The following is a 27,292-nucleotide window of genomic DNA, read 5'->3' on the forward strand; positions in this document are numbered from 1 at the left end:
CAAGCTGTACCGGCAATGAATCACACTAAGCTTAGCACATTATGATTTAATGAGCATGTGCAGCTGTTTTTGGTTATAGTTTGTTTTCCAGCATCCAACGATAATATTTATTGGCCCTTTGAGGCATTGAACGCATAATCAGAACACATTCTGCATGATAAAAATAATCACTTATATTAACTGCAATAGCAATTAATGCACTCATCTATCACACAGATGATCTAGATGTTACTGGTAAGAGTGCAGTCAATTGCCACTCAATCAAAACAAAACTAAAAATGATCTAGAGGGTGCAAAAAATGCTAATGAAATAAAATACAAATGAAGGAAGAGACAGGCATACGTTTTATCACAAATATATTTAACTAAACTGGCATGAAATGTCCAAAATACAAAATATTTTTTCTCTTCTTTTATCTCCCCAACATAAAAGACCTGGTATCAAACAAACCTTAGCACATAACAGAATATTTACTGCCATCTACTGGTCACACTAGGAAATCACAAAGAATGGAACAGCAAACATTTGGAAGACATGACCTTATATGGCTTTGTAACACTTCCTTTAATATCTGAAAGAACTAAATGACTGCCTGAGGGAAGCGAAGGGGGACTGGGTTGTGGGTGTAAAATTGTCTCCTCTCAGGCCTGAAGTGTCCTTTGGCAGGTCATCAGCACTGGGGCCAGGCTGGGGCTGGGGCTGGGGCATCACTGCCTGGGAAAGTGGATGGTTGGAGCACGAAGGAGCCGTCTCCATCCTACCAGGCGTGCTCTCTCTGGGGATCTGAGCTTGTGTTATCTGGAGAAGAAAGCCTCTTCCTGTAGAAGGTAAGGCCAGGACAGATGACTGCTCTTTCCCAAAGGACCTTCCTCTACCCATTGTGCAAATCGGTGCCTCTGTGCGCCCTCTTCCCACACCTACAGACGGGGGACTGCTAACTGACATTTCTGCCCTGAGGTCTGACACAACGGCTGTAACTTGAGCCTGGGCTGCTGGGTCAGGAGAGGCTTGGACATCCACAGATGAGACAATGGTGTCTCTTGGAGGCCCCATAGGTGGCTTGTGAGGGGGAAGGTCTACTTGTGTTGAGGCAGGTGCAGGTTCTGAGGAATCTGCCTGTGTCTGGCAATGTTCCTGTGCTGCAGTTGAAGTCTGGGGTGGAGACTGGCTTTGGGGATTGAAGCGAGCCAGCAGACCTTGCTCTGTGACAGGGTAGTGCTCGGCAGCCCACTCCTGCCGATCATGACGCATTTGCTCCAGCTGCTTGAGCTCTCTGGGCAAGTCCAACACACTCTCCTGAAGAACAGGCAGACTGTTTGTTTAGAATGTATTTTTACACAGACTGAATACTGTGGCTTTTGTCTCCCATTACGTACACTGCAATGATGTTAGGAAGGCACAGACAGGATGGACCAGAAGCACAATTACAGTGACAACAAACTGTCTCAATGTAGTACGTAAATTGTCATGTGAGTATTGTTTTAGGAAGTGAATCCATCTGTTTAGTGAGCTTTTTGAGCATTTTTTTCATGAAAGAAATATACCAAAAAGCTGTTTAAATTCACTTGAATAATCCTGTATAAAGACCCAAAACACACAATTGTGAACGCAGTCTACAAAAATACCCAGTTTGGTTCACCTGATTAGGGCTAAACCAACAGTTTGTAACAGTTGGTCCTCAGGTTGCCTCAGCAGTGTGTGACGGCTGCCTCGCTGAACTTCTGCACCTCGCATGCCTGAGGTGACCACACAGAAAGTGTTTCTGCTGCAGCCAGCCTTATCTTTCTATAGTCAGTTTGCCTTTGATAAATACTATACAGTAAAACATATGAATGGATTCTGTCAACAGAAATGCCAGAGAGCTTCAAATCTAAAAAATACAGGAGGTGTACATATACTTTTGTTCATGTATGTGACATGTTCTACAAATATAGACATTGAAACTGTAGTGAAATGTGTATGTTGGTGGTATAATGTCGATATGACAATGAACTGACCCTTTTCACGGTCTATTTATGCTGGGAACAACGCAAAATAGGCGAGATCTCTGCTCTCTAGAGAAATGTCAATGCAGCTGCGGCCGAGATGCACAAGAGAGATGCACAGCTCATGCGGGTAGTGTGGCTGCTCTAACCTGTTAACAGTGGTGCAAAAATTAAAAGGGAAAAATGTCTTTAAGAAGACTGGTATAAAAATAAAAGACTCACAGTTTCAGTAAAAGAAGAATTCAAAATGGAAGAGATTTTTAATGCCAAAATCATTTATCCATCTAAGACAAATTGTGCCAAAATTTGCATTCTTATGGTGGTAACACCCTGGTGCATGTTGGTGTCATTGTGAGGAAATAAAGATAAAAAAACAAGTGCTTCTTTGTGATTTCCTCACCATGTTGACATGTTCCAGTTCATCAGGTTCGTAGTGGGTGCTGCTGAGGTATGAATCCACCACGGCCACGTAGTCCGTCATAAGAGTATCCAGCAGCACCAGCCTGAGGGGCTGAAGGTGGATCACTGACAGAGCCATCACCTTAAGTAGGGGTACAGGACAGGGCCGCTTCTGCCACATCTCCCTTTCTTCCTGTAAAAACACACAGCAATGATTACAGCACACAAACAGATACAACTAGACAGCTAACAGCTGACTGTGTACTGTACCTTGGTGAGCTGTGACTTCATCTGAAGGGATAAGAGCTGGGAGGAGGGCACCTTGAGATGGAGACTCACCACCTCCTGCAGAGTGCTGACTCTGTCGGGAAGGAAACCTCCTGTCTCCGAGTAGAAGCACATGACATCTGCCACCTGAACACATGCAGAGAGAAAAAGCAGGAAATAAATAAGGTAAACTAAACAAACAGGAGAGAAACAGGAAAGGGAAAATCGGCATTATTGAGTGATGTTCTAAAGTGGGCCTCTGTTTGTACTGTACATGTACCTGTGTGTCAAAGACGTTGGTTAGCTTCACTCCAAACTGAGCAATCAAACACCCAGAAATGGCTCTGCAGTCATGAATGACCTGTACCAAATGTACAATTAACATAGGTATAATGGTAATAAACTTCACTTTACAGAATGTCTCTGTTTAAACTGCTCACCTTTAGTATGTGCTTATTTTCCAGGATCATGGAAAGACCATTCTTAAAAGCCCGGGCTCCAAGCAACAGGATATCAAATAGGTATACCTTGTTTTTAGTGGCAATCTAGATGAATGAAGACCAGTTCACGTTATTTTATTAATGTTTTCACTTTTGCGATTCAAAAATAAAAGAAAGAAGAAAGGAGTGAAGGCCAGATTTCAGAACTTCTCACCTGCAGCCAACACAGTCTCCCATGCTTAAACACCTCAACTCCATCAGCTCCCACGCCAATCACATGCTGCTTCTTGATGTGCATCACCTGAAGGATGGAGATCAGAATGTTATAAAGAGATTTTAAGACAAGAGGTCACAGTAAAAACATGTTTCCATCATTATAGTCTGTCCACATAATTTGGAGTGTAAAATATATGATGAGCATTTAAAAGTCCAGTGTGTAGGATTAGTGGCATTTAGTGGTGAAGTTGCAGACTGCAACCAACTGAATACCACTCGCTTTCCAGGCTTGTAGGAGAAAGTACGATGGCCAAAACTTGCTGAAAACGCAAAAGGCTCTATCTAAATCCAGTGTTTAGTTTGTCTGTTCTGGGCTACTGCAGAAACATGGTGGTTCAACATGGCAGACTCCATGGAAGAGGACCCACTCCTTCGGTAGATAAAAACGACTCATTCTAAGGTAACGAAAACAAAACAATCCTTATTTTCAGGTGATTGTACACTAATGAAAATATACCTATATTAAATTTCTGACGATAGATCCTCCTAAATGTTACACACTGGACCTTTAAGTGACTTATGCAAAAGAAAGGAACCTGAAATCAACTTACAGCAGGTCCAAACTTCTCATGAAACTCATCAATGACCACAAAGTTGATATACTCCTCGTCATCTTCCTCATGATCTGCTAAAACAACCCTCTCAATAGTGATTAATGGCTTTGAAGACATGAATTTGAGGATAAGAGAATTGGATGCCTTTATAACGCTTACCCAATGTGAGTGTCTTCCTGTATGGCTGAAATTTTTTCACATTCAAGTGCTCTTCAAGTCTGTGGTCATGAATATTTCTGTGCAACACACACTGCATGTTAGAGTTAAAGGCCAAGTCAGAGTCACCAATAGTGATTGATTACTTACCCACTGTCAGCCTTTTCCTCATTGGTAAATTCCACTGTTAATTAAATTATACATCATGTCAGACATAAAAAACTTTCATGAAATTTAGTGAAAAGGTAAAAGTAGTCCATGAGTGAACTCACCATTCAGAATATCGTGGCCGTAGAACAGTTTTGAACCAGGATATTTACAGCCATTACTGCCACTAACAACTGAAACAATACACACAAGTTATTTGTTACTGGACGGTGAATTGTATGTGGCCTCCAGGCAGCACACTGCCTTCTGACAAAACCAATGAACTTCCAAGTTAACTCCCAAGAAGATACACGGTGAACATTTGTCTAACCGTCTGCCAAGATCAAGGTTTTGTTGGGGTTGATACGTTGGACGACGCCGAGGTAAGATGAAGTCTTAAGGGTCAGTTTGATACGTTTTCCCTTGAGGACATTCAGGAACTGGACGTCTTCCACAAACATTTTTGACGACAACGAAGCTGCTAGCTTACAGATATCAGCCTGTCAACGCTTTTCTGTTAGCCACAGCAATTACTTGCTAGGCTAGCTAGGCTAATTGTCAGAGCGCGAGCGCCGTACCGTGAGGGGCAAATCAGCGTTGCGTTCAAAAGCACCCTGTTAATTTCAACTTCGACTTCCTGGTCCCTGCCTATCTCTCATCAGAATTAGCCAAATAAAACTGTAAAGGCTGGATTTTATGATATGATATTATAATAGAACATAATATATATTATTACATATTTTCCACCACGCAAAATGCACATGAGTTTAATCATTGTGTGTAAAAGCTACTATGTCTGACTACATTATTTTAACATTTCCAACTTTGGTGGGCCCCCAGTGAAATAAAAAACAAACTGTGGCAGGCGGCAATGTATGCGGTAAAATTACACTTGGTGGTCATCTACAGCTGTCATTGGGTAAACAAATACAAAACAAAGTTTACAGACATTTTTGTTTTACAGAAGGTTAATGCTGCTTCAAGTCCTACTTTTCCTATCTAGTGTGGTGTGTGGTCTTTGCGGACCAACAGCAGGAACAGGCACAGCTCGTACAGTAAACACTGTCTTCAAATGAGGTAATCTGTACATAACTCCAAATATCCACCAGGGGGAGTTCACAACCCAATATTGAGCTAATTGCTGTTAGTCCCTATAAATAGGCTACTGTCAATGGTTAGTCCCACTTGAGTGTGTTCCTTAGACATGTGACGATTTTCAATCTGATAATGGCACTTTTATATAAAAGCAGCCATACATTTCCATCCTTACAGAGTGTATGCATATGAGCATACACATTTAATTTGTCTGTGTACAGTGTCAGTGCCCTGTGTTGGCCATCAGTGCATCCTTAGAGAGGTACACAAAATTTGAATATAGTTTAATTAGATCTTGATGATCATTTATCAAGAGATCGTTCACTGCCCTTTTTACTTATACCCTAAAGACACAAGTCACCGTGCTGCCAGCTGCTGCAGTGACTAACTGAGAACTGATTGGCCATGCTGCATGTTTTGCATCTGACCATAGAGCCAATGCCTGAACTGGTTCCTAATAATCTTTCAAAGATACTGCATTCAGGTATGCAGAGGAAACACATCTCACCTGTTATCTTCACAATACAACATTCAAATAAAGATCAATAGTGGCATGAAGACGTGTGATTTCTTCCATCGAACCCCTAACTTTTCTTTCTTTTAATTATCTCGCATTTATTCAGATATTAATAAGGAAACATTCTTCTCATGAGGTCATCCAGAGTGCATAATCATAAGCAGATATAGAAATATGACCCACCCAAATGTATCATGCCACAAAAAGTGCTGTGGAATGAGAATAACATGATAAGTTGAATCATGTCACTCCTGTAGCAGCAGTACATATCTAAAATCCACCTTTCATTTTTCCTTATCATTAGAGTTTGTTATTGGTCCAAGGTTGGGTGGAGACTCACAATGAGGCAATGGTCACAAGTAACACAAACCTTCAGTCATTCCCTGAAAAGTCCTGCAAAATATGCAGCATCTTTATTTATTATTTAAGCAGTGCATTTCTGTCAGCCGCACTGGGCTCAGTAATGTCCTCAATGAAACCAGATCAGATTTATAGATGTGTCTTTAGCGACACAGGGGCAAGCTTAAGGCATCGCTGACTGGTCTGATAACAGCAGTGGCACAGAAAGGGTACAGACAAGCTATCTTATCAGAAGTAGCAGCTGCTCATACACAGGTTCTCATGACTTTACTCTGCCTGTGGAAACACAAACTCCAACTACTGTTCATCAGTGGACAGCACCTAATCAAAGGGAGGGTGCTCTGGGGGTGCAGGAGGCACAGAGCTGTCTCAGACTTAATCACAAACTGTATGCAGCTTATATCATTTGTCCCACGGTGCGTATTGCTCCTCCTGAGCTCGTACTCAGTTAAAGTCAAGTGAAAAGGGCAAAAGCAGAGCTCCAGAGCTAATTTAACAGCATTCCCTTTTTACTTAAATTGGATGTTTCATGGTCAAAGAAAAGCTGTGTTAAATTTAATCTGCACTTATATCATATGTAAGACCTTGCTTTCTATTACAGCATACTGCATACTTATGCAGCTCATTGAGGAAAGATGTCTAAACACATCAAATGTAGTTTTTAAGCCATAGAATGAAGAATATACACATATTATCACAATTAAAATCAATGTTTGTATGGCACTTGGGTGTCACTTTAGCAATCAAATATTAACTAATCGGTCCACATATGAATCCCTTATCACAGAGCTCTTCTCCACCACTGAGTGATCAGACTCAGGGAACTTAATAATAATAAAACATTTTATTTATAGAGTGCTTTCCAAGGAACTCAAAGACACTTCACATAAGTTGAAAAATAGGTACAACACACTAAAAATATACATATATCTACAACACTCAACAATTAATCAAACATTAAAAGCAGTTCTGAAGAGGTGGGTTTGGATAAGTGATTTGAAGTTGGATGGATCAGTACAGTCTGAGATGTGTGTTAGGGAAAGAGTTCCAGAGGAGGGGGCAGCTATGGAGAACGCTCTGTCGCCCCAGGTACGATGCTTGGTCCTCAGAGCGGCTGGAAAGACTTCAGGAAACATCCTCTCTAGACCACCTACAGTATGCTACACTTTACCCCCCCCCCCAATATAAGCCATAATGGAGCTGTTATCTTTAGAGGAAGGTCCACCCTTTTCCTGTTCTGCAGACTGAACAAACAAAAAGTTTTTTTAGCAATCTAGAAGAGGGATGGCATCCCACAGTTTCCAACATATTCATGTCAAGGACATGGAGACAATGGCATCTGTGTGCATCCAATGGCACTAAAGGCTTTGACATGGGACAGCAGAAACGTGTAGGTGGAGGCTGAAATCTCTGACCAAATCAGCAATCCTTATAACAGTGAGTGAGATGGCAGTAAAACGTACTAAGCTTCTCATTTCTGTTGCCTCTTCCCCAAACCAATTATTTGATTAGAGTTGTAGAGCATAAACCTGTAAGAGCTCCCACTCACTCACTCACTCTCTCACACCCAAGTAGCAACGACTGCTGCCGAAGCACAGAGAGAGAGAGAGAGAGAGAGAGAGAGAGAGAGAGAGAGCCCACTATCTGTGTGAGTGACAAGCCCGGCACCACGGCCGCCCACTCGCAGACAAGCTGGGTGACTCTTAATTGTGTAATGTTCATTGACGAGTCAGCACAATGCTGCTGAGACCGTGGAGGCGCACTTAGCCGAGCAGAGCGATGAAATGCTCCCATCGAGGAGAACACAGATGGACAGCCTAGTTCAGCCGCTCGTCGCCCAGTACCTCGCCATGGGATGTCAATCAAAAGAAAACAACCAAAACGAAAGCGTTGCGTCGGACGAAAAGGGAAAGGACGACGCGTAAGTCAGATCACCTTTTTATGGGTTTTTTTTTTTTTTTACAGAAGAGTGTCCGGTGTGGTTTTGGCTAAAAATGTGCGCAATTGTTTAACAGTTGATTAGTTGAGAGTTGTGTTACTGGCTGTTCTTGGTGGTATATAAACAGGCGTGTCCTAATGTGTGCCATAAGGGTGCGTAAAACTGTATTTGATGCTGCTTAAGTGTTTTGCGCACAAACGCGCGCTATGTTCTCTAATGTGATTTTTTTTTTGCGCTATACTTTCTGACCTGTTGCGCTCAAACCGCACATGTTTCGGACAAATTCCACCTTGTTTACCGGTCACTCAACAGTTTAAACTGGATGTCCGCAATCAACCGGTATTTCCCCAAGTTAAAGGAAGGAAATGAGAACAATGAAGAGCAAAATCTCGGGGGGGGTTTCTTAACAATGGCTCTAATTTTTTTGTGTGACAGTTACGCGAATCGTTTCATGTGTGATAATCTGCGGTGGTTTCATAAGGTTATGGTTTGAAACGCATGTACACGCACATACTCTACATCCTCATATGCAAATAGAGAAACGCACACTTTCATTACAGCAAGCCCTCCTGCCCCTCCTCCTCCCCCACTCACACTTCTTGTGTTGGTGTTTCTCAAGGAGGGTGACTCCAGGATGCAGCTCCAGGTCTAGAGTTTCTCCTCCAGGCCGTCCACACAGGTTTCACAAACCCAGCCCGGCCCAAACCACCCCAGGTAAATCCATGATGCCCCTGGGACACCTCACCAAGGGGGCGAGCTGGGAGGAGCTGATCCAGGCCTGTTTGCAGTCTTTCGGTAAGTCTGTGCTCGCCTACCTTGGCCCTGGTGTTGAGTTTGACATGGTGGAGTGCTGCCTGCTGCAGGTGCTTCTGGTCTATGTTTGTGTAACACTGAAGTATTTTTTCAAGTTTGACTCATACCTTTCTGTGGTCCTGTTACTGAGAAACAATACAATAATACGCCTTAAAGGCAGAACAAAAAACTGCACCTTTTATGAGATCACACTGTTGTTGTTTCCCCAGTCTTTGTTTTTCCAAAACACTTTTCCTGGAATTTTGCTGCAAATCTCCATCAAGTCTGGGCAGGCCTCAATAGAAAAGGAGTGGGAAGATTTACATCTAAAAAGTGAAATTGGTTTTCTTAACACAGCTGCATTTATTAGTGTTGTTTTACATATTATTCTATGTTTCAAAGCTTTTTTTTTTTTTGCTTTGTGCGGTGAAAATGTTGAAGAAAGTATTTGATGGTTGCTTGTATCATAATTTCTTCTGCAATGGTTGCAATGGCTGCTCTGTATGTGTCGGTTTTTGTGTCAAATTACATTTTACTGTCTGCAAGATGTATAGTGTTTTTAAAAGAAAAAAGGACAGCGGTGATTGAGTAGGTTGTAGTTGGATCAATCAAGCAAAGATCATTGGCTTCATCAAGTTGTCTGGAGTGCTCTCAGAGTTATGGTGATTGCGTCTCTGAAGAGACAAGCTTTCAAATTGCTGTTGCCTGGTTACACAAATGGAGCAAGAGCAATGGAGAGGTGTTACAATGGGCTGCACATAAAATGACATCCCGCAACTACATTTATCTGTGGAGAAGTAAAACCAGGCAGTAATGACAGCCTGCTGCTCATTTCAGATACACGAGGGAAATGGATTTAATCAGATGAAGCTAAGGAACCCTATAGTACTGTATTATACAGTGTTTGAGCACTTGGCTTAAAAAAGTCCTTTCAGTGTCACTATGCAAAATATGACATCAACACACACATGCTCAGATGGTATCTCACTGAGTACAGTGTGTTATAACTGGGGTTTTCTTTGAACAGCCTCTCCTGATAAAATGGAGCACTGTCCTGTTCCTTCTGGCCCACATCACAAGCAAACCCCCAAGGTCCATGACTCCTGCCACCTTTTCAAATGTGAGAGGGCACGTAAGAGCTATTTGAAGGATTACCTGATGGCAGCTTCAAGCCTGGCTGAGCTGAAAGGTCAGCTCCCCTAACAGTGGTCCTCAGATGCTGACCAGCCTTTGAAATGCAGAGCGCTATGAGGTGTGGATCAATTGCTGTTGACATCATCACTGTCTTTAGACCGCGCTGCTCTGGGCTGCACCGCATGCTCTGAATAGGCCCTGCGTCAATCTAATCCATTTATATTTTGTTTGTTTTTTTAATACAGGTTACAGTTGCTTTGTATTCATACAGGTTTTCGTAATATTAGATATAATTTATAAAATTAAACATCAAACAATAGAGTTTTTACAGGGAGAAGTTGGTGTTGGCCTGATAGGAAGTGCTTGTAGTGGTTTTAGATTTGATATTATTTAACTATTAATGCTATAAAAGTAGATATGATAGTGAATTGTTTATTATAAAATTGAAACTGAATGTTTGCATTCATAATACTACCACTTTGAGTGGCAGAAGCTGGATGTTTCCACCATTTATGTATTTCTTTTAGCTTTCAACTATTATAACTGTTTCGACTGTTCTTTTTAGCTGTTTCAACCATACAAAACATTACTTAATGCGAACAGTTTTAACTGTTGTCCATTTTTTTGAGCTATTTCAACTATTCATCAAATCAGATCAAATCACATTTATGTGTAAAGCACATTTAAAAACAACTCATGTTGACCAAATTGCTGTACAAACCAGAGCAGGTAGAGGAGACCATAATCAATAATTATTAGCAATTTATACATTACTTTTAACTAACAATTTCAGCCGTTGTCCATTTCTTTCAGCTATTATATTTATGCATTAGTTTTAGCTAACTAGTCATGTGGTGTCCAAGTGTTATAGCGGACTCAATATGTGGATATATTGTTTAAAAGAAATCATGAGCCTCTATTTTTATAAAATTAGACAAGCTACTCCATAATCTTTCAATGCACCCCCTGGCAGCTAAAGAGGTACTTCCTGGGCTACAAGTACTGTAAAGCTGTCGTTCTAAAACTGTAGGGTGGGCCCCACTGGTTGGGCATAGAGCCACTGCAGGTGGGGCATGGATGACCAGGGGAAAAATATGGAGTTGAGCAAAGTTCAATGCATATTATTTATGTAGGGAAAATAAACCAACAAGAGTTTGCAGAAGCTATTGCGCTGACATTTATTTTGTGGAAGGTCAACTTGGATCCTTTTTTACTAGTTTCGGTTGTTAATGAGTGCTGAAGGCTTGGCTTCTGAAGGGAGCCATGCCAGAAAAAGTTTAAGAACCACTGCTGTAAAGTATAAATTCGAACATAGGCTGTGACGTTACAGGTTATTATGGAGACGTTTGTTCAGAGCACAGAGAGATAAAAATCTGCATCAGACTTGGATTCCTCTAAAACAAAGAGACCATCCAGTCTGATGTGCTCTGTCAAAACAAGGAAAAGCGACACGCACATTTGGAGCGGCTGATTTATGTCTTAGATAACCTTAAAACTGGGCCAGACACTGTGTGCCCTCCGCAGTGTTTATCACCATACAGTATCACAAAGTTCCACTGTAGCGGGTGGCAGCTTTCCTAATTTTCCAGTCAGGAACAGACAGTCCAGAGAGGATTTCCTCTTGCAATTAACCCTGCACAGGGAGGGTTAGTGGTTGGAAAGTTGTGAAAAAAAGAATTGAGCAATTGTTTACCTGGTGGAGAGTCATGGCTTCCTGTTTTGCATTAACCATAGGTCTGACTTTTGCTGAATCACACCTGATTGTTACCAGACTCCGAAGTAAAACATTAAATTAATAAATGTAGCACAACAGGCTTATAGCGGAGTTTTTCACAGATGTCAGGAAGAAGAAGAAGAAGAAGAAGAAGAAGAAGAGGGTATTGCTTTATATACACATGTCTTAACTGCATCAAAGCATTGCTGCTTTACCAGCCATGTAATTCTGAATACTAGACATTGTTTCACTTGTCTCTTTTACTCTCTTATTGACTAGACTGGTGAGGTCATTGATGTTCACTGGGTTTAGTAGTGTTACAAACAGAAACACACCCCATGTAGGATATGAGGGCTGGATTAGTCAGCTCTGGCTGGAGTGGTGAGTTGCTTACAGATAACAAAGATTAGAAAACATGTTGCCATGGAGTCCGAGGTATTTCCAAGGTGATATGGTTTGAAAGTGGATCCACAGACGCGTGATGTCCTTGATGGTGTCAAGATACTGGTAAAGCTTAAAGGGAAACAATACGCAGAAAATTCACAAATGTTGTTCCTTAAATTTTCAGCACAATCTGTTCTCTACAGATTGTGGGAAGATGTAAACAGCCTAAGATGTCCCATGATGTTTAAAAAATAATTTGAAGATGCAATTAAATGCTCTTCCTCTGTATGCCAAAAAATGCATTTTCTGCAATGACAGGTCAGATCTGGCATTGTAATATTTTGTACACATGTGGTCTAATTTTTTTAAGTGGCTGACAAGAAAGTTTCTAAATCTGTGGGTCTCAAGATGTAGCGTAGGAAAGGTGGTCTTGTCACAAAGAGAGGAAGTCAGATATACGCAAGGAAAAAGGAAGCGAAAAAGGTAGTGAGACAAGCACGCTGCAGAGGTTCACACAATCAGAGGAAAGGCAAATCTTCAGAACCTTGGGTCTGTGTGACGAATGTTACAGTGTGTGCATCTACCTGGTTAAGTCGGCCCTCTGTTGTCCACCGATGGAAATACTATGTGATGGTTTTCACAGGTAACACCTGAGGGTTATTCAGTGTTAAAGGGGGCCAGTTATATTGGTCTTTACAATCCAATGCAGAATTAAATATATTCTATTTTTTAATCAAAGATATAATCCGTGGGTATAGGTTTATTAGCAAAGTGTGATCTGTGAATCATTGCAATTCGTCCCAGTTATAGTAAATAAAGGATAAGGCACCAAAACCCACAATGAATTTATTCTACCAGCAAATATCGTGTAAAAATACTACAAGTACTACAGTACTACAAGTACTACATCTGTACTTTACTTTTTTCACGAAAATGTGTACATATCTGTACTTTCCACTCCTTACATTGTCAAAACAGGCTTGACAATTTATCTATTTAATATGTGTTATTTGTACTTCCACTTTAGTAAAGAATGTGTGCACTTTTGCAACCTCTGTCAGTGAGCCGCAACACACCTATTCCTTCAGTGTGATAAACATGGGCGCTGTAGTTTATTTTGACTCTCACCGCCATGCTGCTGAAGATTTTCACTTGAAGCACCAAATGTGAATTAATCCGCAACTGAAAATTGTCCCCAACAAATGCGCAATTTCCAAAAAAAAAAAATACAGTTCCCAACTGCTTTAAGAAATGTTTTAGCTTTTTTTTGAAAATGAAAGAATTTATTTGTGACCCATGTTTTAAAGATTTACTGCTGCCAGCCTTATCCTTTAAAAAGTTGACTGTTTAGTCAGTTATGGTCCAAATTAAGCCCACTGTAAGATGAGCTTTTGATTTATATGCAGTAGCTATTGAATCCTATTTTTACTAGTTTACTTTGTGTAAGCAAAGTAAAATTAAACACACCTCATGAGTTAGATGCCACTTCAACAATGGAAACCTTGTGTCACTCATGCGCCTTTATTTTAAGGTGACATTGTCTTGCAGAAAAGTGATATCATCCTCTTAGCAATGAGGGTAATATTAAGTGTGTGCGTACTGTCTTGCAGACTCGGATGGGGTTGTATGTGGGAGCAGCCACCTGTTGAACATCAGCCTGACCATGCACCGTCTCCTCATCTCCTCCAATGATCTACTGGACAGACTCATCACTCTATATCCTTCAACAGTCTGACATAAAGCCATAACCGCTACAATGCAGGCACATGATTCAAACAGTGCATTGGCCAATTTTGAGCACCAAATGTAAGATGGGATCAGATCACTGGCTCTGCGTTGTGCTGCTTTCCTGTGGTTGTCAACAGCAACAGGCAATCAAGCTTGTACTTGGCTTATAATGCAGCCTGTAGCTGTCAGTGTAAAATGTGATAGGCAAGTGGCAGTTCATGTTTACTCCTGCTGTCGGTTGTTGTAGACATCTCTATGCAATTTCCTTCACTCTGGGCCTTGTACCCCATGTGTTCAGTAACAGGGAGTCTGTTACCAATGTGTATCCGGTCTCTTTCAGAATGTTTGATTTTGTCTCTTCAATTTTCCCCACTTCACACCTGGAAAAAAAAGCATTTTTTTGTAGTGTCTGGAGACTTGAGTGGAGGGCCTGTAATCTAGGCTTTCATTCAGGAAACAGCAGTGGCGTCACAAAGCCTCTCAGAGGTGCAAACTGGCCTGTCAAGCAGCCTTGGGGTTTCAGGTGTTAATTACCTCTGTCTCTTTCACATACAAGTCCTCTTCAACTATTTATAAACACAGACCCTCTATTGCTTAAAGAGGCCCCTGCTCACAGGAACCGACGTCAGAGCGTGCAACGCCGAATGCCCTTCTGCTAATTTTAACCATCTCGTTTTGAGCCCAAGACCCAAAAGGATACATCAAATAAATTCAGTGTGTGGGTTTAGGATCAGTGAAGAGACACAGGGGCCATTAACAGCCTTCATCACAGTCTGGCCTTGGGATTGCGTGGGCGGTTCGTCTGCTCCCATGACGCAATTAGCCTTTTTATGTGCATCACTTCACGCTGATTTCTGCCAATTGAGAGCTATAGTGTCAGTCTGTTTATAGAAGCTGCTTCGTATAATAAGGAAATGCTTTTGTGTGCACTGTGTTTCAATCGACGAGGGTGCTGTCATGGTCCACATGTGCGACCATAGTGCTGAATAATTGCAAGGCGTTGATTAAAAACATCTTTAGTGTCCTACCAGTAAACAATGCACATTAATCAACAGTTCAATTGTGTGTTTTCTTTGGACATTTTGTTATTCACTTACTTCTGTATGCCAGAATGATTCAGTGATGCTCATCAGAGTTTTGCTTCATGCAGCCGCCTCCTCCCACATTACCAAATGCCACTTCTGTTAGCCTTTTTGTTTAGTTGCTGTAGTTTTTATTAATGAGTTGTATGCACGAAAGAAACTCTGCAGTCGAGTCAACCGTATGTTCAGTATTTACTCAAAACGCACCTGTCCTGAACAAAGTTGAAGATCAGCAGATTTACTGGCAAGCTGTTCTCACCTAAACAAAAATGCTGTTAAGTTTGAGACACTGCTGACTCAATAAAACCGCACTTTACTTAGGTTAATAATTAAGTCAACATTAGCTCCTTAACTAAAACGCTTACATATAAACTAGCGCTGGACAACGAGCAGCCAACAGAGTGCCAGAAGATATGCTACTTCATCAGGTCAGTTTAACACACTAGCGCATTTTAACAGTCTTTAATTGTGTGCTTTGTATCAGTTACATGGTATCATCTCTGACTTCCAGGCATTGGATCCAGGAATTCTGGATAAGCTTCCGGTTGCAACACAGCTTGTCAGACAGCCTGGAACAGTTCCGGGAGCTGATCAGAGAGCAGGGACAGGAGCATCTTTGCTCTCTCCTAGAGACCAAATGGATGTAAGTGTTAATCTCTGACCAGCTGGCAACTGAGACATTAGGCCGCACGACTCTCAGTTGTTTGTTCTGTCATGGAAAATACTGAAAACAGTCACGATCAAGAATACAGACTTTGAACTGTGAACTGCATAACTTTGAAGCTGCTAATGTACCAGATCAGAGAAGATCAAGTGTTTGTTTCTTTTTCACATCACATATACAGTACATTTCTGTTTTTCTTGTTCCAGCGTATCATTAAAGTTACCTCACCCTTGATTACTTAGTATGAAGTGAAATATGATCAATTAATCTGCCCATTATTTTCTAAATAAATTAATCAATTGATCATTTGGTCTATAAAATGTAAGATCTTCAGATGTCATGTTTTGTCTGACCAACATCCCAAAACCCAAATATATTCAATTTACTATCATAGTAAACTACAAACCATCAATTTGAATTGTTGAAATAAACTTTAAATTATATGTAATTACCATTATATTAAACTGAATATTTAATATAAATGTATAAAAAATGGTATCTGGGGGAGTGTTTCCATTGCCTGACCGCATTACCACAAATCTGTTATAATAGACACAACAATGTCTCAAACTGTCACTTTCCAATTTACGGAGTCATGCTATCACTTAACCTTTGCTAATTTGTAAATGTGACCGTGTTATTTTCCATGGTGTGTTCTAGAAATGAACGGGACCGGTCGTGGAAGGCCAGCCAGAAGATCAAAGCTAACTACAGTAAAAAGAGGAAAGTCTCTCTTCTTTTTGATCACCTGGAGCCCATTGAGCTGGCTGAACATCTCACCTACCTAGAATTCAAGTCCTTCTGCAGAATATCAGTGAGCATACACACTAAAAACCTATTCAAGTGTTTCTAGGTTGTCTTTTGCACGCTGACGATTTGTTAATTTGACATGCATCTCTGTGAACTATAAACCATTAGGTGTTTCCTCCCCGGGGGAAATGCCTCACAGTTTCCGTGCAGCACTTTATGCTCGTCTCTCTGCTCTCTCTGCCAGTTTGTAGACTATCAGAATTACATTCGCAGCTGCTGCATGAAGGACATCCCTGTGATGGAGCGTTCCATCGCCTTGTGTAACGGTATCTCCCAGTGGGTTCAGCTGATGGTGCTGAGCAGGCCAACCGCTCAGCTGAGAGCTGAGGTTTTCACCAAGTTTATTCACGTGGCTCAGGTAGTGGTTTAATCAGCCCCTCACTATCATTACTACAGTTTCTGTTCCTGGTTTAGCAAAAGAAAAAAATGGAACTTTATTTGACACATTTCCTCTTTGCTTGCATCTACGTGCTACTGTTCACACACCGAATCTATTGTCATACTCCGAACAATGCCATAGATGCTGCATAATTAGCAGCTGCATAATGCATATTCACAGAGAGCTGGAAATGATTCTCGAGAGCTCTGCTGCAGGCTTTTAGCGTATCCAAAGATTTTACCAATAGAAAAATATTAACTGAATGCAGGCTAATGGAGTAATTGAGTAGAACACACTTAGATACTGAGGAGGTTGTGGAAGTGGAAAAGAGAGAAATGACTCGTGACTGTTGTCGCTGATCAGACTTTGCTTGTTAAAACCACTCCAATGTATATCTGCACGCAGCCTGCTGAGAAAGTGAGGTGCAGGCTTCAGGGAGCCGTTATGCAGGCTTGTACTCTGGAGGACCTCTTGCACCCTAACACTAATGCACCAGTCTGCTGCTGCTCACTGCTGTCAACCTCAAAACCCACGGGTGTGGAAACGAATTTCACACCATAATGCTCCAGTGACAGCACGAATTAGAAAAGAAAAGAGAGGGAAAAGCACTTTCAAAAAAAGAGTGAGATATGAGAGCGCAGTAAGAAAAAGGCAACAATATAAGTGGCTTATGTAACTGCACTGCTGGAGATTATATAACTGGGGCTACCTGGGACAAGTTTATTTGTGCGTGTTTATATATGTGTGTGTGATATCGGTGCTTTTTGCATCTGCTTCCACCAGAGTCTACATCTTATGCACAATTACAACACACTAATGGCGGTGGTGGGAGGGCTTTGTCACAGCTCGATCTCCAGACTGAAGGACACCACCTCACATGTACCTAGTGAGGTCACCAAGGTAAATGACTACCACCCCCCATAAGATCCCACTGATAACACAGCCAATACATCCTCACATTAATGATTATAAAAAATTCTATTCAATCCTCAGGTACTGAACGAGATGACAGACCTACTGTCCTCCTGCAGAAACTATGACAACTATAGACAAGCTTACAACAAGATTACAGGTTTTAAAATCCCTATCCTGGGCGTCCACCTCAAAGACCTGATTTCGGTCAATGAGGCCATGTCAGACTATGTGGATGACAACAAGGTGAACGTCCAGAAGCTTCAGGCACTTTACAGCCACATTAATGAGCTGATCCAGCTCCAGCAGATCCCTCCCGGGCTGGATGCTAACAAGGACCTGGTCCATCTGTTGACGGTAGTGCGCCCTTCAGTGCAACTCTGCATTCGGACTCTTTTTTTTTAATTGTTATGTATCTTCATGTGATTCACTAGATTGTACTGAACACAAGCACAGATGCAAATGAGCGTGTTACAGCATGTGGATTGTGTCCGTGCTTGTGTGGGTGTGATGAGAGTCTATGATCTATGAGTGTGTGGGTGACGAACTGAGTGTGAATGAGAGTGAGTTCAGATTGCTGTATTGTTGTGTTATCTGTGTGCGGTGCTTTAATCGTACTTGAACAACAGAATGCCCATGAAGAGATAATAGTTACCCTGTGGCCTAATTCTGCCCTCATCAAAACATGTTTCAAGGAGAAACATCTAGATATACAGAGAGCTCTTTCTCTATTTGTTCACCTCTCATGTGCCGACATGTGTTCTCTCCTTCCCTACAGCTGTCCTTGGACCTTTACTACACTGAGGATGAGATTTACGAACTGTCTTACACCAGGGAGCCCAAGAACTGCAAAGCACCTGTGGGTGATAGAAACAGAGGCACTTATAGTTAACAACTGTTTACCAGCTGGCTTTAAAGCAATAGTTGGGGAAATAGGCTCATCTGCATTCCCGCCGAGAGTTAGATAAGAAGATTGAGACCACTCTACAGCCAGGAGCTGGTTAGCTTAGTTTAAAGACTCGAAAACAGGAAATACAGTTATTCTCTTTCTTGCCAAGAGTCAGATGAGAGGACTGATAGAACCCTCATGAAGCTACAACCTGCAGCTGGTTAGCTTAGCTTAAAGACTGGAAATGGGGGAAGCAGAAGATTGATACCACCCACATACCTGTATGCTAAATATGAAGCTGCAGCCAGTAGTTGGTTAGCTTAGCATAGGACAAAGACTGGACACAAGGGGGGAATGGCTACCCTGGCTCTGTCCAACAGTAACAAAATCAACCTACCAGCACCTGTAAAAGGCAGATTGTTGATTTTACCTTTGGACGGAGCCAGGCGAGCTGTTTTCCAGTCTTTATGTTAACTGGCTGCTGGCTCCAGCTACATATTTACAGACAATAGAGTGGTATCAATCTTCTCATCTAACTCTCTGCAGCAAAGAGAACAAGCATATTTCACAAAATGTCAAAATACACATCTTTATAAGCAATACTCAACAATTAGTTTATCTGACTTCTAGCTAGTTGATAGTGTTGCTTCTGCAGAGCAGGCCATGGAAATATTTAGTGTAATACAGCTGCTCAGATAATTATGTACATGTTTATCTGCCTGTTCAGGCTTGTTTTTTTAATGTCTAATTAATTTTCTATCAGCCAGCCACCCCCTCTAGACCTCCAGTGGTTGTGGACTGGGCATCAGGAGTGGCTCCTAAACCAGACCCCCGAACCATCAGCAAACATGTGCAGAGAATGGTGGACGTAAGTGCTTCCGCTTTCAAGTGTAGCCTCCGCATTGCTACTCAGTAATGCTGTTATATAACCGTAATCATTTATTTTAACTATTCTTCTCAATGCTGCCATTTTGACAGCCTGCTCTTGCAGCTATTGTTCACTTATAGTCGAGCAACAATGGTGTTTGCCTCTTGTCTTTCACAGTCCGTGTTTAAGAACTACGATCACGACGAGAACGGCTTCATTTCTCAAGGGGAGTTTGAGAAAATTGCTGCTAGCTTTCCGTTTTCCTTCTGTGTCATGGACAAAGAGAAGTGAGTGTTTGACAGGTCATGCACTCAACTCATTTGTGACTTTAGAGTAGAGGAAGAAAAAGTGGTATTTGTAGTGATGAGCGTAGAAACAGGAAACATAAAATAGCAACACAACTAACCATAACCCCCACCACAACATTTTCACTGTTTATTTCTCATGCACGTCCACTGTTACATGATGCTCAAAACCCACAGAGGAGCATGTGATTTCTTATTTAGACCTAGGCTAGAAAACCACCATAGTTGATGATGTTACTGTTTTATCATTACACAATAAAAAAAGTGGTATAGTGTTTTACACATGGGGCAGATGAGTGGGTGAGTCCCAAATAAATCAGACCAGGGAATCCTGAACATTAAAGTGGGATGTGAAAGAAGATCTGAAAATGTCTGTCAAAATGTTTATTTCCAAAATATATTGTATCATTTAGAGCTCTATTCCTTGTGTTAAATTATGTTGTATGTGTGGTTGTGATTGTCCAGGGAGGGCCTCGTCAGCAGAGAGGAGATCACAGCCTACTTCATGCGAGCCAGTGTTATCTGCTCCAAACTGGGTCTTGGATTTGTCCATAACTTTCAGGAGACCACTTACATGAAACCCACCTTCTGTGACAACTGCTCCGGATTTGTAAGTCACCACACGTATGATGAGTATAGAAACTGCTTGACTGCTATGTCACAGTCTAGAAAACAATGTGTAACGTTGTTTTTAAGTTTGCTTTTGCTTCTTGATATTATATTATGTTTCTTCTCCATATTCTTCTTCACAGTTGTGGGGTGTCATCAAGCAAGGCTACAGATGTAAAGGTAATTTTGCAACTTTAGCATGTCTATATTTGGCCGTATATCAGTATCATGTTTAGAAATGAGGAGAGGTACACACACTGTGGGGAGCAGGTAAAGTGAAGCTATCTCAAAGAAGGTGCAGTGTGGTTTTGTGTGTTGCACTCAGCTAGCTGAACCTTGCAGCACATGAAAAAAAATTAAGAGTCTGCAGCCAGAACCACAGTTTTCCCCCTCCCCCGTCCCTCAAAAGATCTAAGAGCTATTTGTTTGCTTGACAGTAAGCATGCAAAGCTCCCAGAGTTGCATTTGCAGAACAGATAGTGTTCAAAGAAAAGTCAGTAGAAGTCAGTTTGTCGATGTTAGTTTGAGTTCCTGTTCTGACATGTTGTGCATTCTTTTGGCTGGCTCAGACTGTGGGATGAACTGCCACAAGCTGTGCAAGGACCAGGTGGCGTTTGAGTGCAAGAAAAATGCCAAAGTGACCAACGCCATCGACAGTCCCACACCGAGCTCCACGCCTGTCACCATGGGCACCTCAGAGGGTGGGTTTGATTATGCGTGATGGGGTTCATTACAGCATAAACAGTCCCACACACACACACACACACACACACACACACACACACACACACACAGTATTATTCCTCACCCAGTCCCAACAAATATAGTTCTCCTACTCAAGTTCCCACAGAAGCACACTCACCTGAAGTATGAAGACAATAATATTCATCCAACATGGCAGAAATCAGGAAGTCCCTGTGACATGTGCCATCTGGTGGCAGAGATTTTTTAAGGCAGGTGCTCAGCTAGAAAACAGTGATGTTTCCTGTAATCACCACTAGACACACTGAACAGATGCCAAGAAAAGTCAGAATTTACATTTCACTTAAGTTTTCTGCAGCTTAAAGAAAACAAGTCAAGGGCACGGGGTTTATTGTCTGGGTGATTTCCCTCCAGCTGTCATTAGGAACTGTTTCACTTACAGTAATACTGAAGCTAGCTACCCACCTGCTGCAAGAAAGAAACTATAATCAGAACAGAAGAACTTTCGATTTTACTTAATATGGATTGACATACCACTACACATCTTAAAAACACGAGGGCTATATTAACACGGCCCCTCTTCAAATGAGTATTTGTGACGTGCTATTTTGTTTCACACATACTAAGTTGAGTCATTTTGTTTTTTGGTGACCGATTGCATTGAGCTTGATCTCTTTTAAGATATGTGTCCGGTCGAGTTCATCATCATGAACAATCTGCATTTTCTACACATTTCCCACTCTACAGGTTCAGAAGAATGTCCTTTCCCCTACCCGCCAGATGACAGCAAAGACTTGAGCCCGGACTCCCCAGTCACCTCCCATTTGAGGCCTCGGAGGGTCCATAGTGGCACCCAGACAGAGGGACCCCAGCTTTTCTCCGCAGCCCCTGAAGCCAGTCGACCTCAGCCATCTCTACTGGTCCCAGCAGCACCCACCCTGACTTCATGTCCCAGCCCTGTGCCCCAGAGAAAACAGCGACACTGTGCCAAGTGGGAAAACCGAGCGTCTGTTGTGTCTAAGGACCCAGAAGAGGAGAGCAAACCCACCTATGAATCTCTAGAATCAGTGAGTGTCAGGTTCATTTTTCCTCCTAACAAATACACATACTTAAAGGCAGTTACTGTACAAGTCTTCTTTTTTTTCCCAGGAGAACCAGAAGCTGCAGAAAGCCAATGACACACTACGTAGGAAGCTGAGGGAGGCAGAGCGTGAGGTGGAAATACTAAAGACACTGCTGAAGAGGCACGCTCTCCACCCTGTGGAAGAGGACTCCTCCTCTTAGACACATACACACATACACATACACTGGACACCTTCCAGGGACACTGGTGCTGACCCTGTGAGGCAGGATGTATCAATCTGGATCCAATTTTTAACTTATTTACCATGAACAGTGCAAGTATTTTACCAGTGTAACAAGACCCGGGCAATTCACGAGGTATAACGTGTGATACAATGCACATAGCCAGTGTCTGAATGCCAATGGCATACAACAATGAGTATGTCACCAATAATAAGGACATTTTCGGAGTGTGTAGCTACAGTACATAGTACAAAAAATACTGTAAAAAGGCTGTAGTGGTATATTTAAAGAAGTTTCAAGTGAGCAGAAGGAGCCTCTTCACTGTATTGTTCTGTTCACAGAAGAATGAAAATCATCGCAAAAGCATTACTCACTTTATTTAGTGAAACATTAAAAGTAGTTTCAGTTGGAGTGGCCGTGTTAAAAGTATAAAAACATAAAACATATTGAATGAAGGACTGAAAATAAAGCAGATTGTGTTTGATCAATTCTTGATCAATAAAGAGATTAGATATTTATGTTAAACATAAAATGGAAATCAGAGGCTGCAGTTTTCAAAAACAATAAGTTTATTCTGTATATGACAGGTGCATTATTATTATTATTATTATTATTATTATTATTATCAATGATGATGAGGGCCCACTGGTTATAGCAGCAGAATGAGTTGGGGGCATCAGAACCGTCCCATTATTGTCCCTGTTCATATCAATGCACAAGATGTTTTAAGTGCGTCTGTTAATATTTATTGTCTCAAACACTACAGTTCATATAGAGAGTGACTTAAATGAACATTTTGTACAGTATACTGGTACTTTAAGTGAATTATTTATGCTTCTGTGTGTGTGTGCATCATATTGATACTTTTTATTGTGCAGCCATGTCATTTTATCATTGTGTGGTCCATTGCAGCAGTGTTGTACTGTGAATGGCAATCAAGATACATGTGTTTGTAATGTGTGTAACGTACTGTAAATACAAAGTATACACAATGCCATCTTAATTAAGTCAAGGTTCGTCCAATCTCTCAGTATCGTTCTCTTATTGTTATAATAAACACTGTAAATTCAATATAAAATCATGGCCTGTGTTACTCAATCTGACCACTAGGGGTCACTAAAGCCTCACAATAGTCCTTCAGCTTCTCACTAATCATTATTGACGTTCAGTTTTCAAAATCTCAGGGACTTGTACTATAAATGTTGCACTCTAATTAGCTATCTGTGTGAAAAACATCACGATCAGACAGTTGTCTCTAGTAGGTTGTGATTAAATAAGTTTAAATATATTTTAAAATATCTTGTAAGTTTAGGGATGAGGAAAGCAGAGCTTCATAAGAAAACAACTACGATAAACAGCAGTTAAGAGGTGAATTTAAGCAGCTAAGCATAATCATCTATATGAAATGGTGGAATGATGGATTTGTGAGACAGCTTTAAAGACAAGCTCTGTCACCCTGTTGTCTGGAGACTGTGCCAATCTGCCCTGTCCCTTGGGCTTTGCTGCTGGTAATGAGTGCAGCTCCACAGTTAATGTCGGCCTGTAGATAATGAGAGGGCAACTGTCTGCTTGTTGGAGAAGCAGAGATTCAATCCAAGTACCTAATCCTTCAGCTTTCTTGAAGCAATACAGCAAACAACAGGTGATTTTATGCTGCCATATTCTCTTGTCTGTAAGTCAGTGTTTACATGTCTACAGTGGTAATTCATACTTAGACAAAGAAAGCCATTTCACCCTTAATTATACTGTGCATCTTCAGTTCTTGCAGCTATAATGACTTGTTGCCTTCCATTGACTTGGCAGTCTGAGCAAAGACCCAGTGAAAAAGGATGGTCTCTGAGGCATAGCAGCAGTTCCCGAGCCCAGCCTTGGTGACAGCTAATTTACTTCTATTTGAATGTGACACCCAGCTGCAAGGGAGTAACACCCCAAGTCTACCAGGCTCCATTCACACTAATGCTGAATAATTTCCAATATCATGGCTGGCTGAGAGTAAGCGACAGAGAGAACATGTGTTAAACTCGAGGGACGATACCCCAGCGAAGGCTGCTTTTTTTCCCCTATCAAGGATGAAAAAGTATGTACCCTGACATATTAAAGTAGTCATCATAAAGATAAATATATCAGTCTGAAATCCATTTACAAACCCAACAGTGAATGTAAACATAATTAATTGTGGCGCATTTAAGCCTGAAGGAGATTGCAAGACATACGTACGCTCACTGCATAACTCAGCTCTCCATACATTGAGAGCAAAATATGACACTTCAGAAGTCTGTGTAATTACAACCAGGAGACAGAAATGATTTATCACCCAGACATCAGTGCACTTGGGGGAATTGGGCCATTGTGAGATACCCATAAGTTAACTAAATCTGCTAAGTCTAATGAACACACTCCGAAACTAATTAGGGAAAGATGTGGAACATCCCATTATGTCCCCCTGATAGCAGAGTGTGGGACACAGAGAACACAACACATTTTACACATGGGCGATGCTCATTTCAAACCCGAGGAGGACCCACCACCACCACCACCACAATGCCTGTAGGATACAGCAACGCCACTGCCGAACTCGGCTCCACTAATTCCCTTGATTATTAAACTGAGTTCATTAAGTTCTAATGATGGCCAAAGGATCCTTGTGGAAGAGCAGAAAGAGAGAGAGAGCAACTGTAGTGGAGGTGGAGGAAAAAGAAAGAGACACATTTTGTGGAACTTTTCTGGAGGTGGTTTGAAAATTGTGTGACGCTATGGTGAAATTTTTAATTAACCTTGATGATAGCGGAGGAGTGTAACAAGAGAAGGGCTGTACAGGAGTTTGCCAGGAGAAACATCATTGCTCAGCTGTGTCCCTTTTTGCCCTTTAACAATCATGTAGTTTGAGCTTCATAATACAGACTAAATCCCCTTATCAGTTCCTGGTACATGCAGAATAGAGGGAGAAGAGGCAAAGCTTGAGGCTGATACAAGGGTAATGAATTTGTGGGCAGCATTGTTGACTGTGAAAGTACCCAAAAAGAAACATGAGTTTACATTTCTGGCTCTGAATAAGGCTGTGTACACACATAAAGCAATCTATGGGACCAGAATTTTATATCCAATGAAGTGTCTTCACAGTATTTCTCCTGCTGGCATACCAGACAATGCAACTTCCCTCCTGTAGTAATGGCTCTCCATTGGGTTTGGCCCGAGGCATATATTTTGGCGGAATACTTAACGGCACTCTCAGGATGATGCATTTAAAAAGCCAAAAGCACATCGCTTTTTTTGTTTTGTGCATGCTGTTATAGTTAGACTGCTTGTTCCTATGACTTGTTAGTCACAGTATAAATAATACACATCATTAGAAAGGAAACAGGATGTAGCTTGGAGTAACATGTTGTTTAGGTAATGTGAGATTTATGTTAATACACAATTCACCAGTACAGCTGTCAGTATGATTTATGATTGATTCTCACTCCCCGTTATTGCTCCTCAAGGTGTACTTTGAGGGAAACTGGTGGTAGAATAAACAGAGAAACCAGTCCTAAATGTTGCAATTGCACTAAAATAAATGCATCGTGTTGGATCACAGTTGAGTTGAATTCAAGAGCAGATTGTTAGAATATGTAAGTCTTGTTTCATGTTTAAGCCAAGAAGTTGTACATTGTGAGACTGCCAAATTACATCATGGTATTTGATGCCATGCCAAGAACTGAAGGCTATATGTTACTGCAAAGACAAACTGCAGAAGAGGAAGATTTATTGATGCAAAAAGGGAAGCAGGCGGGTGAGAAAGAAAAAAAAAATTAAATGAAAAAAAATTGAGAGACAAGAGCTGGGAGAAGAGCAGATGCTGCAGTGCAGGAGCAGCCAGAGCGCCTTCGACAATCAGAAGAACCTTCTGAAACAACACGTTGCCAAGATCAAGGAAAGTGAAGCAAAGCATTGCAGCAAAGGAACAGATATAGAGCGAAGTGGGGAGGAAGAAGCAGGAGGAGAGTGAGTTCCCCCTAGTGAGAATCCCTTGTGAAGGTGAGTAACACAGAGCAAATCAAGCACTCGTCTGAGCCGGTCTGTATCTGAACCCCCTAAACTCAATATCTCCTTCTGTTTCCACCGAGCAGTGGGACACAGTTGGACTCCCCCACCCACCTAATAGGAACCACAGTCTGCTGCTGACACTAACACAAAAATAGAACATGCAGTACAGACCACTGAAATAACGTGTGTTCCTGTTTTGCAGCTTCCTCAATAAATATTTTATATAGAGCTCAATTTTAAAATATGAATCAATGTATTTTTTATATTATCTAAAACTTAATACTAGTGGTGCTCAAAAGATTTGACTTGTAAGACATGTTGAGGTGTTACAAAACAGTTTGTTGCAGTTATCTTTAGTGCTAGTATAGGAGCTATATTAAAGACATTAGAAAGTAACCACTTGTTTGTGCAGACACAAGCGCATAGCTTGAAGCCTGGCGAGATGGATTCACGCAAGTCCAGCTGCCTCCCATGGTCAAATAAAATGTCCCATTGTCCGACAGCTTGTTATCCTGAAAGCAGAAGCCCACTACTCGGACAGACACACACTCTCCCTGGAGTTTTGGACGTGCAGGAAATAACGAAGTCAGGTGACCTTTCGTCTTCACGATAACAATAATAAACAGGGGGTTAACGTTGTGAAACATCGCAGTTTGGTTAGATTTAGGCATCAAAACAACCTGGTTAGGTTTAGGAATTAGGAAAAGATCATGGTTTGGGTTAAAATAAGTATGTAAGCTACGTTAAGTTGCGTACGTAATTTGGTGATACCAGAGTGAGTATTTTTGGAACAACGGGCCTTCGGAGCAATGGAATGGCACCACTGCAGATTCAGGTGATAATTCTCTGTAGG

At 41.4% G+C, this 27,292-nt stretch overlaps 2 protein-coding genes across 5 annotated transcripts; one reads left to right on the forward strand and one right to left on the reverse strand.

Annotated features, from left to right (window-relative positions):
* Positions 1-340: 340 nt before the first annotated feature.
* exd1 (exonuclease 3'-5' domain containing 1) lies at positions 341-8,861 on the reverse strand. 4 transcript variants are annotated; one of them, XM_051392406.1, is made up of 11 exons: positions 4,557-5,830; positions 4,351-4,419; positions 4,229-4,262; positions 4,082-4,158; positions 3,920-3,993; positions 3,307-3,393; positions 3,093-3,197; positions 2,933-3,013; positions 2,656-2,799; positions 2,387-2,578; positions 341-1,297 (listed from the first exon to the last, which is right to left on the reverse strand). In XM_051392406.1, the coding sequence occupies exons 1-11, from the start codon at positions 4,684-4,686 to the stop codon at positions 566-568; spliced, it is 1,725 nt and encodes a 574-aa protein (XP_051248366.1). In that variant the 5' UTR covers positions 4,687-5,830; the 3' UTR covers positions 341-565. The 4 variants fall into 4 exon arrangements, with proteins under 4 accessions (XP_051248366.1, XP_051248356.1, XP_051248382.1 ...); XM_051392396.1 differs by having other exon boundaries at positions 3,920-3,996; positions 4,557-5,829; XM_051392422.1 differs by lacking the exon at positions 4,557-5,830 and adding an exon at positions 8,731-8,861 and having other exon boundaries at positions 4,082-4,262.
* On the forward strand, positions 7,807-23,491 carry LOC127358871 (RAS guanyl-releasing protein 1). The gene is made up of 17 exons (XM_051392380.1): positions 7,807-8,118; positions 8,756-8,931; positions 13,771-13,876; positions 15,336-15,398; positions 15,482-15,613; positions 16,295-16,448; positions 16,629-16,802; positions 17,607-17,723; positions 17,817-18,092; positions 18,514-18,594; positions 19,388-19,492; positions 19,670-19,779; positions 20,263-20,407; positions 20,550-20,586; positions 20,976-21,107; positions 21,856-22,175; positions 22,258-23,491. The coding sequence occupies exons 1-17, from the start codon at positions 7,982-7,984 to the stop codon at positions 22,390-22,392; spliced, it is 2,400 nt and encodes a 799-aa protein (XP_051248340.1). The 5' UTR covers positions 7,807-7,981; the 3' UTR covers positions 22,393-23,491.
* Positions 23,492-27,292: the final 3,801 nt, after the last annotated feature.

Source organism: Dicentrarchus labrax, unplaced genomic scaffold (genome assembly GCF_905237075.1).
Source record: "Dicentrarchus labrax unplaced genomic scaffold, dlabrax2021, whole genome shotgun sequence".
NCBI lineage: Eukaryota > Metazoa > Chordata > Actinopteri > Moronidae > Dicentrarchus > Dicentrarchus labrax.